The following is a 19,589-nucleotide window of genomic DNA, read 5'->3' on the forward strand; positions in this document are numbered from 1 at the left end:
CAGCCCACCGCCATCTGCAGCCGCCCACCACAAACAGACATTGTTTCGAAAAGGCGAGGCTTCTGGCCAGGTTTCAACAGCGGCTTTGCCGGGTGTTGGTGCTTCTGTAGGTCTGTGCTCAGCCTGAATTCTGTTTCTTGACCCTGTAAGCCACCAAAGCATGGATTGCCATGAGGCGACGAGACAGGGACGGGCCTTCTTCGTGGTGGCCCCGAAAATCTCATTTTGTGTATGTGGGTGTCTGTGAACCGCTTTGGCCGTGTCTGAAGCGGGAAGTGCAGTATGAATGTTGTTGAAACAAGCATCGAAAGGAAAGGTCTGGGCTGGACCTGGATACCTCTAGGATCAGAGGCGGCAGGTGTGCTCGGGCAGTTGTCAAGGGCCCTTTCCTGGCAGGGGCCTACTGCCAAGGCTAATGGTGCAGAAGCAAGAAAGAAGAGCAGGAGACGCCACTGCAAATGAGGAACTGGGAGCAGTGAAGAAGAGGAGAGGGGAAAGAAGCTGGCCGCTGGAGGGGGTCGCGTTGCTGAGTGAGGGGGGCCTTATCCGAGGAATCTCCACCGGCTCGATCGTGTGCCATCCAAAGCCGCCGCTCCTCCTCAAGACGGTGAAGTCCGGGTCCGAAATGTTCACGCCACACCGCTGCAGGCGGGCAGAAACGATGCAGGCTTTTCGGCCGGGTCCCTGCACGTCTCCTACTTGCCGGTTCTCGCCTGGACCGGTCCGCATTCCTTCTCGAGGCTGTGACATCGGCCGCCCACTCCAGCCAGGAATGCGGCCGGACAAAGGCTGCCGTTTGTGCCGCTCTGCCGGCGGAGCGTGCTCACCCGTGTTCCGCCAGTGGAACGCCTAAATGCCCCCCTTTCACTTTTGTTCTCCGCTCTAGGGTTTCTCTCCCCCCCTCCCTGGCTCCGAGGGACCCCACGGAAGGGAGTGCCACGCTCCCATTGGCTCTGGGGGATTGCAGCGCCGGCATCCTCCCGAGGCCAGCCAGGTTCTTAAAGCCGGGGACCACCCTCGGAGGCACTCTTCGGAACGGGCTCGCCGTCCCCGCTGCCGACTCTTCCCCTCCATGCGGCTAGGAACTGTACAGTAGCCCCAAAAGCAACCCCCACACAAAAAGCCATGGGGTCTCCAGGCAGCGTGGGGAAGGAGGGACCCCTTCTGCTCACAGTGCTGGTATCAACAATGGGTAAGTTGGCTTTTCAGTCGTCGTCTTTGGAGTATGGGAGGGAACCTCAGAGGCCAGCTAGTCCAACCCGCTCCCACTGCATGGAGCAGGAATAGGAACGCATTCTTCTTGCAGAATACTCATGCAGTAAGACTTTTGGTCCTCCTGACCCAGAATTGCTGGCTGTGTCTTTGCAGGCTTTTTCCTTACCCAGCTTGGGGATCGAAGTGGGCCCTTTGACCGCAAAGCCGGTGCCCTGTCACTGGGCTGCAGCCCCTTCTCCCCAAAGTGCAGGAATCAACAGCCTCCGGTGACGGTCAGCCGGCCACCCACCACCTCTCAGGGCAGCCCGGTCAACCGGCAAATGACTCCAAGCCTTAGGGAGTTTGCCCTAATGCCCTCAGCACATGGAATTCGGGTGATTCCTCTGTTCAGATGTGCACAAATTAGCTCTCATTTCTGGGGATCTAGTTCTTCAGTTCTGTGAGTGCAATTAGCACTATTCATGTGGCTTGTCCTCAGCATCTGCAAACCCGGTTCTTTCTCCAGAAATTCCTCTCCTCTCCTCTCCTCTCCTCTCCTCTCCTCTCCTCTCCTCTCCTCTCCTGTAAAGTAGTGATATATACGTTCCAACCCATTCATTGTTGTTGTTAAAGGTGCCTAAAGGAGCAGCCCTGAGGCAGGGAGTTCCACAGCACTGCTTGCATTTGTCAGCAGAATAATTTCCTTTTCCAGTGTGGGAAGTGGGGCAAGGGGAGGGGGTCACCCTGGCGCTGGCGTCCCTTGTTTATTCCTCTTTGTGGTCTCTTACGCAACTCAATCTGGATCAGGGTTGTGCCGCAGATAAACGGCATTTGGGCAGAGCGTATTCAGAGCGGTTTTCTCCTCTGGAGCCAGTCTGATGATTTGAGCTGGAATTGCAAACCAGGCCACCAGAGCCCAGGGATGGTGATCCTCCGGAAGTGACTAGATCTGGGGGCGATCCTTATACTGCAAAGGAACCTTTGTTTAGCTTATCTGCTGGAGGACTGTGTCCCCGTGCCGCTCGCTCGCATGTCAAGCAAGAACTGTGCAGAGAAAGGGCTGGTCCTTCAGGCGGCAGGTGCTAGAAGGCGGCAGGAAGTGTGGGGGGAGATTGCCGTGGGGTCTGCAGCCTGACCCGCTTCCTCCTGGGGTGGGGGGTGATGCTGTCCCACTGCCGGCATGGAGGAAGGAGCCCACTGAGAATCCAGCCCACCTTCGCACGTGCAAACTGAGCAAGGGACGGTGGGAGGGGCTGAGAAGATCTGGGCCCTTTGGGTTGGTTGCTGGACATGCAAATGGTTGTGAGAGGAGGGCAGGGATTGGCGGAACGTAGGCGTAGGCGGCCGCCCACCTCCAGATGTTTTGGAGCTCTGGCTCCTAGGAGCCCCATAGCTGGCCATGCTGACCGGGGCTGAGGGAGCCATTGTCCAAAAGCCCCACAACATTGGGTTGCTTATCCCCACAGGGCACCTGTTTTTGGAAGCAGTGATGTTCGCTTTAGGGCAGAATCCCCCAGATTTTTGGGACTTCGGCTCCCATCAGCCCCCAGGCAACACAACCAAAGAGCAGGAATGCTGGGAGTTGTAGTGAAAACATCTGGGAGCACCAGGTTGGGGAACAGAAGACTCGATGTAGTCTGTCAGCTGGGTGGAGCTATATGGCGGCATTTTTGGAAGAGAACCCCTAAAAACAACGGCACAACTTTTAACGCATTGAAATTGTTAGGATTTCAGCGGCTTTGCTCTGACTGCCGCTGAAAATTTCCCAATAGCAGCTTTTAAAAACTCCCCCAAAACAATCCAGCCCTGTTAGGGTTCCAGGCATCACTTAAATTGCTTCTGTCTGCACTGCAGAGCATGTTGGGAGAAGCAATACATTTAATAAAATTTATATTGGTTTGGGATTTGCTCCCATTCTCTTTTGGAGACTCGATTTAAGCAAGCGCAGAGCAAGCAGAGAAAACAAAGCCGGGGCTATTAGAAAGGAATTGTCGTTTTCCAGGCTCGGAATGACTTGGACTTTACAGGTTGCATGTATTATCATGGGTGAACTACCTGCTTTTGTTTATCCAGTCCAATGTGGGTGGCATTCCTCACAGCCTCCTCCTCTAGCAAGCCCGGGAATGGGGATGATGGGATCTGTAGTCCAACATAGCTGGCCTAGAGGACTTATTAAAGTATAGCATCTTCCCTGGGGGTGGGGGAAGAGGTGGACTTCTCAGGATAGTTCTGAGATATTTTTTTAAACCCACAGGAAGAGCAACATGCAATCTCATGCCATCTAAAAGCAGCAGCAGACTCATTTAAAAACATGAGGGCTAAAGGAAAAGTTGATAGGGAACCAGTGATAATTCATGCAAGAAAGAGCTTTAGGCCATAGGAATGGATGAAGCTGTCAGGCCACCAGTCCATCTGACCCAAACTGACTGGCAACTCCTTTCCAGGGTTTCAGAAAAGCCTTTCCCAGCCATTCCTGGAGTTGCTGGAGCTTGAAACTTGAATCTCCTGCAGGCCCAGCAAGTCCTCTGCCATTGAGCAAAAATAAAGTAAGATTCTAGTCCTCATGGTTCGGAATTTAACGTTGATTGAAATAAGAACTTAGGAAGCAGGCCATTCGACCTAGTATATTCCACACTGGCTGGCAGCAATAGCCCTCCAGAATTTCAGGCAAGATTCTTTGCTTATCCCTCCCTGGAGATGCTAGGAATCGAACCTGGTGCTTTCCGTGTGCAAAGCAGGGGCTGCAACACTCAGCATTGGACTCTGCGTCCGTCTTGCACCCCCCACCCCAGGCAGTCGGGATCTGACAGGATCAGCAGCCAAGCTCCCGTCTTACCCATCTCTTACTCCTCCAGCCTTTTCACCGGAGACGCAAAGGAAAGAGATGCACAGAGTTTACCCTTGGCAGTTTTACTTGGTGACCTTTCCTGTGGAGTTTCTTGACTGAGCAAGGCACCGAACGGACGGGGGCTTAGAAAACATCCCAGATGGGAAGCCAAGGCCCCCAGGTGATGCTCTTTACGGGGTGGGCGATTTTCCGGGCAGTGTGCCACCCCTTGTCGGGTGGCCGCGCGGCTTGTTTTGCTCAGCGCAGTCCTTCCTTGAAGCTCTCCCTTACCTGAACAGGGTGCCTGGTCCACAAAAATTAAAAGCAGCCCTTTGAATTCTGCTGGACTAAAGATCCAGCGAAGTTGTTTAGGAATTGACAGGTCTGATGCTGATGGGCACATAACATTTATACCACGCTTTTCTCCCTCTTGCAAGGAAGCCAAAGCAGCCTCTGAGGTTCTCGTCCTCTCCATTTTATCCTCACAACCCCCCTGTGAAGTAGGCTAGGCTGATTGTTCACGACTCGCCCAAAGTCACCCAGTGAGCTGAGTGGGAAGCAGAACCCTGATCTGCTGAGTCCGAATCCAGCAGTCAAACCATCCCACCGGCCCTTCAGTGTTTCACCCCCTCTTCCCTGGCTGTGAAACTTTCAGGACTGACTTGGTTTGGGGCTAAAATGTTGAGACCCACCCACAGGATCTTGGTACAAAGACCTACACTTAAAGAATGAATTCTGAGCCCAAAGGTTTGGGGCTGGGTTTTCTTCCTTTCAGCTGCACAATTAAGACAGAACATCTGGCTGAGGAGTCATGTTTTTGCTTGTTAAATATTACAATAGATTAGCAAGAAATCCCAAGATCTATTGACTCTCTTTCCTTGGTCTAGGGCGCCAGAAACAGTATTTCAGGCAGACGGATTATCCTCCAAGGCACTGAAGGAGTCTCCATGCATTTCAGTGAATGCATGAAAGTCATGTGGAGTGGAGGGTACCAGAGCTGGGAGAAAGGCTAGCCAGATCCACTCCCTGGTTTTCTGCGGGGCAGAATTGCTTGGGCACATCAGAAAGGTGCCCTCAGTCCAAGCTGAATGTGTGGCATTGCCCGAGTCGACAGTTTGACTCATCACAAGCTCTGCAGCTGAAAAAGATGCCCCATTACTGACCATCTTTAAAAGCAAAAACCCACGTCCCGAACGCTGTCCCTTAGATCTTAGCATCTCACATGTGCTTTCTGCTGTGACGTGCCCTCGAGTCATCTCTGATTTATGGTGGCCCTGTAAATGAAAACCATCCAAAATGTCATGTCCTTGACTCAAGACTGCTCTCATATTAGTTTCGTCTCTGGCTATGCAATTTCAGGGTCCTGGGGGACACGAGAGTCTGGCAGTAAGCACTGCAGAGTGATTCTTTCCTTCTTAAATTACAGAGAACTATCTAAGTTAATCTATTTATTTCTAATACTGATAAACTGCTCCTTAACAAGCATCAGGGTTCAATGCACAACATTAAAACAAGCAAATGAACGCAAGGTAAGATGATACAATTCTACCTCAAAGGATAAAGGGAGGCAGTTACTCCCCATTCCATCAGACAAACTGCACTGGCAGTTCAACTTAAAAATGAAGTTCGCATTGTAAAATTGGATAATGTTAAAATGTGTGAGCGACAAGGAGGGTTTTAACTTTATGTTGGGGGTGAGGTGGGGTGTCTGATCACTGGGAGGGTGTGCCAGACCTGGCATATTGTTGCAAAGAACCTGCATGTGATGCTTCCGTGGTCCATTTCACTGGAAGTAGAAGTGTTTGGATTAACTCTCAGGATTAAATCTCAGGATTATCTCAGGCATGGAGCTAAGGGTGGGCATCCTTTCTGCATTTTCGAACTGTGTGTTTCAGGTGTATAGCAAGAATTGTGCTTCCCTTTTCCGGACCATGTGAGTTCTAAGCGTGTCTTGGGTCACTGGTGTGCCGGTTTTCCACCTCTCACTGGGTCTTTCCATCTCCGTGCTGAGAAGACCACAGCTCTCCTTGCAATTCATCCTCGTGGCAACGACCATGTGAGGTGGGCTAGGCTGAAGAGGCCGTGACTGGCCCAAAGCTGCTGGGTGAGCTCCGTGGCCGAGCGGGGACTCGAACCCAGATCGCCTGAGTCCCAGGCCCGTTCTTTTAGCCACTGCACCCCAGGGGCTGCCAGCGTGGGAGACGCGTCTCCCCAACCCAGCATGGATCGCTGGTTTGGGGAGATGTTGGGGAGCACCCACATACTCAGTGGGTGCCACTTACAGAAACGAAAAGCAAGGTACAACACCTTTCTCACCCATCTCATTTCATCTCTTGATGGGAGGCACAGTGCAAAGATACCCAAGGTGCCCCAAATCTGCAAACTTACCACATGCTCTCTGAACACTGAAAGCACAAAAATGGCCAGGAACTTAAAACCTGGAAGCATGAAACCATCTTCACCTGCCAGAGGAAAGATATCTGTGTGGGTGGCAGGAAGCTTCCCAGGGGAAGATGTACAAACACCCCAGATTTTTCAGAGAGTGTTCCCACTGCAGTTCTCACTGGCTCAAAATCTGGAGAGCGCCACTCAAGATACATTATGCAATGTACATAATTTCTGCATAGGCCTAAAAAATTAGGGGTTTATCTGACTTGGACCTACGATTAGATTCACTGCGCGTTTGTAAAGGAGACGGGTTAACGAAGGACTGTGGCTTGGCGGACAGTCAAAAATTATGATCACCCAGTTGCGACCTTTTGCTGAATTTATCATCATTTTTCTGCACAACTTGGATTCGGTATCGGTAAAGAGACAGGGTCTGTGAGCCGCGTCCAGCGAATTTCACTCAGAAATGTCAAAGGCAGTTGCTTCCAGTATCATTTTCGGTAAGGATGCCCGTGTATACTCGGAGATGGGATCGCCAGATTGGCAGTGGGTTCAAGACACAGGAATGGTTTTCTTTACGCTGCACCAAGCAAGCAGGTGGAACTTTTGTCTCCGGGTCACTCTGGCATTTTAAGAAGGCAGCCTGGCAGAAGACAGCCAACCTCCTACGTCAGGTCCAGACCAAGTAAAGCCTGGTCTAATTTAAGAAAAACCCAGGGGGCTGTTTCCCATTATGAGAAGCACCAGGGGGCATCCAGTCTGGAGTGGCGCATCCGACTGGCCAGTTTTATGGTGATGCCTTGGGAAAAGAGCAGGCGGGAGCTTGAAGAAACGGCCCTCTGTGTCGGAATTTGCCCGAGGGCGGACCAAAAGGGCTGGATTGTGTGGGGGACAATGAGCCGCTGTGATTCGAAATGTCGCCCCAGACGGGCTTCTGGGTAGCTCAGCAAAGTCCTCGGCTCCTTCGGCCGCGTTGGTGGCTCTGGCCCGCCTCCGTGGCGGATGGATGGATGAGGGGGTGGACGCGCCGAACAAAAGTCTCTCAGGACCCGGAGCCCGGACGAACTTTTCTCTCTAACAAAGGAGTTTTCTGTGCCTCCACCTCATGCCACGGGGCCCAGGCCCAAGTAGGAATGCTGCGTGGGTCTCAGGGCCGCATCTCCCAGTCGTAGCCCAGCGGCTCCAATCTCTGGGGGGCAAGGTCTGAAGTCCCACTGGGCACAGATGTGCTTCAGGCCACACCATCCTCATTTAAGCTTTAACTGAGGCCACAATCAGGTGCATCCCCTGCCCCCATGGAAAAACATGCCAGGGAGGGCACCGACTTAGCCTCGTACATCTGTGAGAGAAGGCGCATCTGCAGGGTCTTGAAAGAACTGTTATGAGCACTTTAAAGCTAAGAATTTGTTTATTTATTTAGAAAATTTCTATGCTGCCCCATTCGCCGAATCTGCACCTGCATGTTTCCTCCTCCCTCATGCCCTTTCCTTTCATGCTGTGGCTTTCCTATTGCAACCAGGCTCTCATAATGTGATTTTAAGCTCTTTGGCCGAAGTCCAGGATAAAAACATGATACATACATCAATAAATCAAGGCTTGAACAGCAGAAGCCAGGTTTTCAGGGCCAGCTCTGCCATTAGACGGAGTAGGAGGACTGCCCTGGCCGTTTCTACCGAACCTTCCCCTCCCTGCCAGCTATTCCTCTCTGTGCCGCATCTCCCATCCTGCTCCTTGCAGGTGAGAGTGCTGCGTAGTGCCAAAATGACACTGGCATGAAAGGATGGTGTTCGGAGTCCTGACACTGAATGGTCCTCAGGGTCTTGCTCCAGTCCCAGTGTCCCCCAAGCTTTTTCCTGCAAGGCCTGCTTCTCCCGTATGAGCCTGCCCTTAGACGGTGATTTTCTTCGGAGGCCCTGCCCTGTGCCCCATCACTAACAAAGGCTTGGCTGGGACAGGGGAGGGACAGGGCCTTCCCTGTGGTAGCACCCAGCCTCTGGAATTCCCTCCCAAAGAGACCATGCCCATCCCTGCTAGCATCCTGGCAAGCAGCAAAAATCTCCTCCTGCTTGGCTTTTAATATGGGACCAACAATGCCCTTTCCACGTTCTGTTTAAATTGTGTTAGCACTCATACTCCTGTGGCTGATCACTGTTGGAAACAGGATACTGGGACGGACCGGGCCATTGCAGCAATTCAGCAGGCCTCTTCTTAAATTGTTCCTGGAATCTCTATGTTGGTATAAGAGGCAAAGGAAAGCAAAATGCTTAATATTGAATTGTTTATGCTGAAAGAATGAGTGATCATTTTTACTTATCAGGGATCTTACATATCAGTCTGTGCGTCAGCTGATGGTGGAAATGGCTAGCTTTTAAAATGAAGTTTTATAGTTTGTCTCCTTTTAGGGAAAAAAGACATTTATTATGCCGAAATCCTGTTCTTCCAAAGGGGTCCCAATGGCCTCCATCAAAAAGACCCTGTAACTTAGCTTCAGGGCCAGCTCAGCCTGCCATAGACCCTTCCCTGGTTGTTAAACTAATTTGCAATCTGTCTTGATCAGCCCCTTGGGAAACCAGTCTTAGAAATGTTCCTTAATCTTTAAAAAGGTACCCATGTTGAGATTTTAAGAAACGTGCAAATGGCCTTAAAAAATCAGTTAGAGAATCAGATTGGAGACAAATTATTCATGGTAATAATACATCATTAATGGTTATTGCAGGCAGAATATGCAGTAGCTGAACATAATTTCTTGCGCTCCATATCCCTAGTCTCTGTATTTGGGTGTGTGTATCCGGCTGGATGCCCGCTTGGCCTTGTCGGTGTCCTGAGTCTGGAGCACCTGGGAGAAATTGCCCTTCTTGATTTCTTCTCTTCGCAGTGCTATCTCCATCCTTGGCTATTAACGTTTACACGGCCAGTGAAGTCCACGGCACAGTGGGCTCCAAGGTGACCCTTTCCTGTACCTTTTGGTCGAACGAATGGATCTCCGATGACATTTCTGTCACCTGGCACTTTCAGCCCGAGAGTAGCCGAGACGCCATTTCGGTAAGGCACGGATTTCAGCCTGCCCTCCTCTGACCCGAGACAAGTTTTCTTCCACTGGATGCAACTTAGAGAGGGGTTAGGAGACCTTGCTCCCTAGCGACCAGCGTTTTCCCCCAAGCAGTCTGCCCTAAAACTGCATGAGTCCCACAGCTTTTCCACATAGACCCCCAAGAGAAGCCCAGGGGTTTTTGCTAGACACTGAAAAGATTTGAGCAAGGCTCTGGACTGTGGGACCCAAAGCAGCATGTGCTAAACATATAGAAATTCTATATCCATTTACTTCTAGTTAACACTGTAGTTTTCACTCTTAAAATTTTGATACTGTGCTTTATACTGTACCATATCTTTGGAACTGGTTAAAATCATTGCAAACCCTGCTGGGAGTTTCAGCAATTGGACACACTGAAATTGTAATGAAAGAATGGCTATTTGGAAGTCATTACTAGGTTGTATTTAAATTTCACAGAAGGCACAGCCAGCCTCTCAAATTCTCATCCAAATCATCTCAAAGGACATACACCCCTCGGCTCAGTTGCCCAATGACCCCGGTTATCCTAAGGCAAAGTTTTAAAAAGGGCCGATGGTTGTGAGCATAATTGTCATGCAGGGAGAGATTGTTCCCCCCAGAGGGTGGGTTGAAGCCTCGAGGGAAGGAGACTCTGAAATCTCTCCCTTCCGAGCTGCCATTGCTCTTGAAAATTGCTTTCTATATTGCCATGAATCCAAGGACGATGTTGCCCACAAACAGGCACTCTGGGTGCTATGAGTTAGACCCAGGACTCTGGAAAACACATTCCACCTCCAGGAACACATGAATTCTTGCCAAACCCCAACACTTAGCTGAGCGATTACCAAAAACAAGGGGGTGGTTCAGCCTTTTTTTTTTGCAAGCAAAGCACCCTCTCCCTCCATCTGCTCCATTCTGTTTCTCACTCTGTCTGCCCAAATATTTTACCCTATCCCTTCGCCCTTTAACCTCACCCCACTTGCCTTCATCTCCCTCCACTGCTGATATATACTTTCATTATGTTCCAGATATTTCACTATGCTAAAGGCCAGGCTTACATAGACAACGTTGGTGTCTTCAAGGATCGAATCGAATTCATCGGGAACCCTCGTTGGAAAGACGGCTCCATCATCGTCCACGACCTGGAATACACCGATAACGGCACTTTTACCTGCGATGTTAAGAATCCCCCTGACATTGTGGGAAAGTCGTCCCAAGTTATGCTCTATGTCTTTGAAAATGGTAATCTTTCCTGTCTGGCTGAAATATTGTCACGGGCACCGGTGCCCTGAGCACCGTGTCTTTTCTGCTCCTCTTCCCCAGTCGCACCCAAATGTGGTGAACAGAACACGGGTTTCGGCATGTTATGGTCAGCTCAGGGGGCAGGGAAAGGCACGGATCCAGGATACCCTGGGCAGCCAAGCCTGTTGCGTGTACGGCGTGCGAAAACAATTCAAATCCATGTTGCCCAAGATCATCTATATGGATAAATGCCCCTTTTTATTCTCCCAGTATTTTAATTGTTGACCTGTTTTATTTAGAGGGTGTATATTTTAACATCGGATGCTGGGCAACTGTTATTCTTATTTCTGCTTTTATTTTATTGTATTGATCTGCTGTAAACCATCCCGAGATGTCTGTGTTGGGACGGTCATTAGAAAAGCTTTAAATAAGAAAAAAAAATGCTTACATGCTGGAAGGCGGACACAGCTCTGCAAACAAAGCAGGGTGTTGAATCTATTTGGCCCGAGGGATGAATTCAGTTTAGATGATCATCCGACAAGGGTCCATTTAATTCAATATCCTGTTCACACCATCTCCAGACTGATAGGATCCCACAAGGAGTGCCACGGGACCCTCTTACCCATGTTCCCCAGCAACGCTGGTTAGCCGGCAGCCTCTGATCCTGGAGGGAGCATGTAGGCCTCAGGAGTAAAGGCCATGGGTGACCTTTCTGCTCCAGGAATCGGTCCTGTCCATCCCCTTTTAGAACCCTCCAATTTGGTGGCCACTCCTCCGCCTCGCGGAAGCGAAGTCCATCATTTTAACACTGCATGGTAGGAGGAAATGCCTCCTTCCACCCTGAATCTGCTCCCATCCGCTTCATGGGGGGATCCCATTGCCGTTTAGGGTGCAGAGAGCAGGGAAGAGATGTCTCCTGGCCCTTTTCCCCGCCCCACGCATCAATTTGCACCCCTCGCTCACGCCTGCCCTTCCTTGCCTCTTTTCCGAGCTGAACAATCCCAGATGTTGTGATTTTTTTATCCCAGGGGAGTAGCTGCACCTCCTCGGTCATCCGAGGTGCCCTTTTCTTCATCAAGGCACTTTCAGGACTGACTTTCTGTTCTGGGTGGAGCCGAAGGGGAAGCTTAGAGGGAACCCCGGAAGTGCGGAGTTTGTCTCTGCTGCTTCCTCCAGTCTAAGCGCATGCCTCCTTTTCTCTCTTCTTCCTCCTCCTCCACAGTCCCTACTCGGTATGGCGTGGTGTTGGGGGCCGTCATTGGGGGAGTCCTCCTTGTGGTCCTGGTTGTCTTGGTGATAGCTTATCTCATCCGGTATTGCTGGCTCAGGAGGCAAGCCACGCTGCAGCGGAGACTCAGGTAACGGTGGGTTCGGGCAATGCAATAACCCACGCTGGGTCGAGTGGGGGTTGCTGACAAGCCATGCTTGTTGTCTGACCCCAGCCTCAATAGCGAACCACGGTGAGCATTGCACAGCTCACAACCCGACAACAAACCCCGGGTTCCGCCTGTTTTACAAACCATGGCTTGTTAGAGCCCCTCAGTTCCCACAGCACAACAACCCACGTTTGTTCAACCCTGGAAGGTGGGTTATCACCTGGTCTGGATCCAGTCCCATGCGTCCCGCTACATTTTAAGAGCGGGGAGGATTGTTTAGTGACCCTTAGATTCTCCCCCAACTCCTCTGCCGTCCTTAATGTTGCATTCATGGGGACTCGAGCCTTCGGTGTAGAATGCTCACCCCGCCAGCCTCAGGTTTTGCTTTCCCGGCAAGGTCCCCGCCGTCCAAACCCTTTCGAGCACTTAAGTCGAGCACACGGGAACTGACCTGTCTCAATTTCATTTCAGCGCCATGGAGAAAGGCAAGCTGAGGCTGGGCAAAGATTCTTCGAAAAGAGGCCGTCAGGTAAGTGTGGGAAGGAAGAGGAGATGAGTCTAAGCTGGAGGGCAAACGGGGCTTCAGAGCAAGATTCCCCCAAATGCTGGAGGGAGCCGGGACCAGTCGGAAGGGGAAAGGGGAGCGGGCAGAAGGAAGGGCGTGGCACGCCAGAGCTTGGAAATCTAGGATACCACCCCTCCCATCATCCCCCACAGCCTGGAGTGGGCTTTAGAGGCGGATGGAAGGAGACAAGTCTTGTCTGGCAGCGACAAGCCACGCTTCCTCCCAGGAACAGACATGTGGGTCCTCAGGCACGATCCCATAGGACTGGGGGCTCTGATTGTTCATCCAGGCGGAGACGGGCCTCTTGGCTCTATTGCGGCTCCCCTGCCATCGGGTTTGCTAGCCAGTCGCAGGGTTTGTAGGCCCAAACTTCCGGAGGACCACGAGCGCTCTGCATCCCGGCTACCGCGTGAGACCGGGGCTGCTTCAGGACTATTTCCATGGCTAAAGATGCGTAAAGATTCAGATACGAGGGCCTCTCTCCACGACTTCTTGTGGAGACTCTCTCCCTGTCTCTCCTCCCCACACATCACCTTCTCTTGGCTTCCCCTTCCCGCCCTTCCAGCCTCCCGTCCTGTACGCCATGCTGGATCACAGCCGCTTCACCAAGTCGGTGAGTGAGAAGAAATCCAAGGGAGGCCTGGGGGAGTCCCGCAAAGATAAGAAATAGCGGTTAGCCAGCAGAGAAGGTACCCAGAAGAAAGCGGGCGATAAGAAGGTCATCATGACCATCGAGATGGAACTGAAGAGGGACCAGCTCGAGGCGGAGGGCCTCAAGCCCGCTGTCAAGTCTCCCAGCAAGAACAGTCTCAAAAACGCGCTCAAGAGCATCATCAAAAGTGATTCGGAAAAGTAATCTGAAGCGTGTGGCGGGGGGAATGATCCTAGCCTCTCTCTGGGGGCCCGGGATGCGTTCCCCTCCGCCAGCCCTCTTGGCTTCGTACTACGCACACTCTTTCCTTAGCCCGACTGGTGGAGGGCTGATGGGAATTTTGGCGTCCGGAAATCGGCTCAGTCTCTGGCCCTCTTTGACGGAAATTTTAGCAAAACATTTGGTGCGTCCATGGAAGAACAAGGAGAGCTGAGGTTGGGTGATCACCGCTTACTATTCAACCGATGTCCTTTCTCCAGGTTAGGAGTATTTTCCTCCATTGAGTCCAGAAACGGACCACTTAAAAGTCTGGGGACACCATGATATCCCAGTTTTGGTAGAGTGAACCCCACAGCCTCGTGTCCCCACTCTCCAGAGCTCTTCCTGTGAGGGAGTGAGAAGTCCCCAAGTAACCCCCCCCCCCATGGCCACAGCCTCTGTGTGAAAGCTGGACTTCCAGTCCACGCAAACACAAAACAGACAGGTTGTTTTACCTCTCCCTTTCCCCATGGAGCATCGATTTTCCATTTCAGAAGGACCTTCTTCAACCTGAGACACCAGGGTCCCAAATTCCCATCAGCCACTAGGCCTGGTACAAGACCATGAGGACTAGCTAACCTAGTGTCCCATCCCCAAAGTATCTCCCTCAAAAACCCCAGTGTCTTCAGCATTGGCACAAAAGAGACACACCCCAAGAAAAAGTGGTACCTTCTACTGCTCAGACATCTGTGAGATAACCCTCTTCTGCTCGGTGAGCCGAGCACAGGTGTAATTTTTCTTTTTCTTTTTAATCCAAGGACCAAATATATGTATGCATGTCTTTGAGATTCAGAAGGATGGTTTAATTCAGAGATCATGGCGTTCCACCGTCGATTGCTTACTTCTCTTAGGAACTCAGTCCTGATTTATGGGTACTCTAAGCTCAGTGGGGGAACAAAAGGGATATGGGTGAAAATGGATGTTTTTTGTTGTTTCGATTTGTTTTTTGAAATGGCTATCCTGTTTTGCCAGTACTTCGTCCTTGCCTGCTTTCACACTTGGGCAAACTCTTCTTGTCCCATTCCTGGGGAAAATACTGTACCATTTATTCAGCACAGAATTTCCTTTAGGCAAATTTGGATGTCCCAAACCGGGTGAAACATCTGAGGAATTTTGCAGGCAGTAAGAAAACTGTCGCGGGCTGCCCACAAAATTTCTTAGGGAGGGGTGTCACCCATCTCCAGGCCAGCCCCAAATTTTGCCAAAATCGAAATCCTGGGCCAGCTGTGAAGGAAACTGGGCAAAAAGCATCGGAGGAATTCTGGAGGAAAGCTTTCAAAACCTTGATCAGAAGATATCCACTGGCGGGTGCCTACACATCTGTTCCAAAATCACACAAACGTCTCAGTATCGCCCTCTAACCACACCTTGGATTCCGTCGAGGTGAATTAAGCCATCCTTGCAGAAAGCCCTTCCAAAAGTGTTATTAGTACTTGATTAACTATTGATCTATTTCTGGCTAGCGTGTCTTTCTCTCTTCCCTGTGACCGATCTCCACATGACGTCACAAGGCTAACAGCCCTTATTTTGCCTTCCCATTTCTCTCGACCCACACGTCTGGTGGCCTGCCCTCTTCCCTTCCCAGATTAATTCCTCCATGACAACAATTCTGTCAGCCTGACAGCCTCCAAGTACAAATTTTCCGGAGGGTGACCGGTCCACGAGTCCAACAGAAAGCACCGTACTACTGAGGGTTTTATCCCATCTTTCACCTCAATTTGGACACAGTCCTGTACTTTCCGCTGTACACTTCCACTCTTCCCATGAGCTTACAGAAACTCCCTTCCCGCTACTGGGTGGGGAAGCTCACCGCATCAACACACGACGCTACAGAAATGTACATAGCAAGCCATGCACGCTCCCTTTCCGTGTAGCCTGTAACGTCTGCAAAAACTCCTAGAAGACTAAACAGAATTTTTTAAAATGTTATGTATGGTGATATATTTCCTTTTTCTTCGCAGGGTTGGTGGGAGGGGGCTTTCTCAGCGTTGTGTACATTCTCAAAAACTGCAGCAGCAACCAAAAATGACACCATTAAAAAAATCTTAATAAAAAGACTGACATTTCTATCCAGTCTCTTTTCTGTTCTGTTGTAAAAAAAGCCGCTCAAATATGTTTAAAGCAAGGCTTGGCCACTTTTGGATATCAGGCAAAATTTAGCCTCTTGCTGGAGAATCGTGGCTATCCGGTCTGAAAATCTGTTGCCCCCAACGAGCCGATACTTTGACTGACTTGACTATGTTCTCCCGACTGGCCAATACCAATGCTCTGTCTATGAGTGCTACTCCTAAAAAATTGGGCATTAAATGCATGTTTAACTGTTGATGCAAAGGTTTGGGAATGATGTATAACAGATGCCAAAGATGGAAAGGGGAAAGAGACCTATGAAAGACTGACAGTTAAAGAAGAGGGTCTAAAAAAGGAGGATGCAGCATTTAAATCTCAAATCGAAGGTTCAAATTTTGTACTGCACTGGAAAAAAGTAGCGTTGGAATCTGCACAGAACTCTCCTTTTGGAAATCTAACTCACAATTCCTCACAGAGGACTTGTCCAATTAGTTCAAGTAAGTTAGCACAAGTAGATTGCGGCTCAAACCCCAGGAGTGTCCTATTAGCACGTCTAAAGACTTTGCTGGCAAGTTTCATTTAGGGAGCAACCAGCCGGAAAGGAGTAAAGGAGTCCCAAAGTAGGGAACACTCAGAAATACTCTTTCTCAGGGCTGAAACCATTCCAGCTAAGGGTTGCCAACTTCTGTTGTGTTTACCAGCCCGGCTCCCGCGCTTTCCATTGCAGGCGAACAACAGAAAAGAAGCCAGTGGTGTGTCTCTCCCTTGTCTCCACCTCCATGCAAGAACGTCACTTGCTGAATTTCAGTCAAACTCACAACGGCTGGGCCATGAAAAATAAAAATTCAATGTCACCAATGATGAAAGTGAAATTGGGAAAGAATTTTCCTATCTTGGCTCAAGCATCGGTTCAAGGTGCAGTCAAGAAATTAGAAGACTGCAGCTTGGCAGGGTAGCAATGATAGTCAAATCTGAGGACTTTTCGCGGGAGACCATACAACTATCTTCCCAGTCACTTAAGTAGAGGGTGTGAAAGCTGGAAAGGAAAAGGGGGAAAGTTGGTGTGTTCAGAATGGAGAGTTTTGCAAATCTGAGAGAAGGACAGATAAGTGGGTCCTCATTCAAATGAAGCCAGAGCTTTCCCTGGAAGCAGAAATTATTAAACTGAGGCTGTCAAACTTCAGCCACTGGAGAAAAGCACCATTAGGAAGCTGTTCCGAGAGCCCCTGCCTAATGAACAAGATATTAAAACCTAAATTAGTAAGTTAGGGGTGCCCATATTGGGCACCCGAAGTTCTGGAGAAGGAATCTCCAAAAAACGATGATGCCAGCAACTGGCACTTGGAATATTTTTAATGTGGCTTCCCCAAGAGAGGAAAAAAGTCCACAGAAAGACTTACTGAGGCTGATACCCCGAAATAACATTCCGGAAAGAACATGGGCACAGTTGGAAACTTGCCCTCCTTTTCTTGAGTGTTCATAATGTCACAGGATGCTAAGCCTCGGTTTCGCCAGTTTTTGACTCGCGTCCTGGAACACGCCAAGCGACACAAATGCCACCTGTTGATGGAGTCTCTTTGTTGTCAAGATTTAAGGAACAAAACCACGTTAGGGTTCTTTTTAATGCAAACTCCATCTTCGCAAGCAATTATTTAATTCTAAGTACTCGATGCAGGGGGTACCCATCTGCTTCCACTTTCCACGGTTCAGGTCGCTCTGCAGGAAAAGTCTCTTGATTGCTGTTGGCATCGTGCCGAATGTTTCCAGCAATATTTGGATGTCTTCATTCCGTGTGGAAATATCTATCGGAGCTTTGCAGAGCATGTGTTTGGTGCAAGACGGAGTCCTGGCGGGGACCAAGGGAAATTGCTTTATCATTGTGTATTTAAATTATGGAAGTATTCACCGGACCTTCCAGGCAAAACGGGAATGTGAGTGAAATGAATAAATACATATTCACCAGGTACAAGAAAATGGCTCTGGCATAGAGTTATATAACAAGAAAATGGCACTTTTTGACTCAGATGGAAGTTGTGCCATTAAAAACAGCTTTACCTCCCTCCGTGGAGCCTGATTTTCTGGAGCATTAACTGTCTTTGTGAACTTCTGTACCTTTGGATGATAACAGCACACTGCATTCTGTAGCAAATATGTTGGTATTAAAATACATCAATAAATACGGAACAAAATTTGCTCGAATCCCACTCAGTTGTTAAGAGAAAATCCCCTTGACTTGGAGTGCTGAGATTCTCTTGGGGTGTAGAAAAAAATCAGCCTATAGGCAAAGACCTCCGACTGATAGGGACGGAAGGTTTTGAGCATTTTTCTCTCCTCTCCTTGCAAACTGCAGGCCCAAAGTGGCCAGAAATATTTTTAAAAATTAAACATTAATATTTATTTTAAATTTTATGATATTTGAAATGTTAGAATATTTAAATAAGCTCAGGGGTGCACATCTATCTATCTATCTATCTATCTATCTATCTATCTATCTATCTATCTATCTAGTATCTATTATCTATCTATTCATCCATCTTTGCATCTATCATCTATCTACGTATCTATAATCTATCATCTATCTATGTATCTATTTATCAGCTATCTTTTAATCTTTCATCTATCTATGTATCTCTATCTATTTATCCATCCATCCATCATCTACCTACCTACCTATTAATTAATTCTCCCCTTGCACTCTCCATAACCCACCTCCAGTTTGAGAGAAACAGAGAAGGAAATTCAAGGCAGCCTGGTTCTTTTCCCCTGATGATTTTATTCACATGCTAAAAGAGTCAGTCCTCAGAGGGGCTTTGCCAATGCCCCTGCGGTGGGTGACGCCTTGGCCCTTGGCGGACGGGCCGTGAAACTACGCCGCAGCCGGGGTGGGGAGGGGTGCAGCCAGCGGGGGCCCAGCGCGGTGCTGCGTACTCGCCTTCAGCACAAGTTCCGGGGCAGGTGGGTGTGATGTGGTACAGCCCTCTCCTGCCGGCGGGATAGGCAGAGCCAAGGTGTGGGGGTCGCGCAGTAGGATGGGCTTGGGAGCTGGACAAAAGGCGCAATGAGCAACCGTTAAAGAGCTTTCTCCTCCCCAGTTTCCCCCCACTGGGTGGATAGATGCACGTCAAGACGTGAGCGATCGACCGGTTTAATCCTGCCGTTCCTTGTTTGGACCAGTTCTTGGATCCCATTCACTCTCCCCTTGGCTTTTGCGTCGGAACCCCTGGCATTAACTGGGATTGCTAGCAGTGAACTTAATCCTTCGGCGAAGCTCACTCGGACTGAAAAGTGTATATGCCAGGTTGGCAAGCACAGACTTTGCCTGGCCAGACCTGTCGTAAGAGCCCGATCTGGAAAATTAGGTAGACTTTGCAAGAGATCAGGTGTCAGCATTGTGGCAAACCAAGTGGCGCCTGCAGATTTAATGGCAGGGAGCTTGTACGGCAAGTACATTCTTGGTTGCAGCTGACCTCTTGCAAAGTGTATGTTAATCCCAAAAATATGCTCTCGGAGGGAGCAAGTCTCCCCGATGAACTTAATGCCGAGCAAGACCGCTCGTATGGCAAGTTCATGGGTATTTGTGCATGTTTAGTGCAAATTATTTATCTTTTAACATGCTTGCCCACAACTGAGGTGGCAAGACTAGATTTTTTCCTGTTCCTTGGTCATATGGTTGGAATGGGGATTCAAAACACAGATGGATGGTTGCAAAGATGGAATTAGGGTTCTCATTTAGACTGAGTTGATTGAGATCTGTATTTCACAGGGCAAAGGTGACTGTCAGTTGCTTCCACTTATACTGCTGTTACCCTATAAAACCTTGTGACTTAATAAATTTGTTATTATTCCAGGCGTCCCAGGACCTGCCACAACATTCACGCTGACCACCAGAGCAAGACACCTGTAAGTGTGAGAGAGGTATATGCAGAATACGTTTGAAACCTGACAAATTTGGCCTGTTTAAAAACTCCAAC

The 19,589-nt window shown here is 49.5% G+C and overlaps 1 protein-coding gene across 1 annotated transcript; it reads left to right on the forward strand.

Annotated features, from left to right (window-relative positions):
* The first annotated feature begins 1,000 nt into the window (after positions 1-1,000).
* Positions 1,001-15,600, forward strand: MPZ (myelin protein zero). Its single transcript, XM_044448471.1, has 6 exons — positions 1,001-1,192; positions 9,285-9,451; positions 10,487-10,700; positions 11,923-12,058; positions 12,548-12,605; positions 13,207-15,600. Exons 1-6 carry the CDS (start codon positions 1,126-1,128, stop codon positions 13,309-13,311), a joined length of 747 nt encoding a protein of 248 aa, XP_044304406.1. The 5' UTR covers positions 1,001-1,125; the 3' UTR covers positions 13,312-15,600.
* Positions 15,601-19,589: the final 3,989 nt, after the last annotated feature.

Source organism: Varanus komodoensis, unplaced genomic scaffold (assembly GCF_004798865.1).
Source record: "Varanus komodoensis strain SLA01 unplaced genomic scaffold, ASM479886v1 scaffold55, whole genome shotgun sequence".
Lineage (NCBI taxonomy): Eukaryota > Metazoa > Chordata > Lepidosauria > Squamata > Varanidae > Varanus > Varanus komodoensis.

Bases quoted from the DNA above. Each gene is read 5' to 3' on its own strand.
- MPZ (XM_044448471.1), top strand. From the start codon at position 1,126: ATGGGGTCTCCAGGCAGCGTGGGGAAGGAGGGACCCCTTCTGCTCACA. The intron at 1,193-9,284 runs GTAAGTTGGCTT...TTCTCTTCGCAG, and splicing joins AGTGCTGGTATCAACAATGG to TGCTATCTCCATCCTTGGCT. The intron at 10,701-11,922 runs GTAATCTTTCCT...CCTCCTCCACAG, and splicing joins GCTCTATGTCTTTGAAAATG to TCCCTACTCGGTATGGCGTG.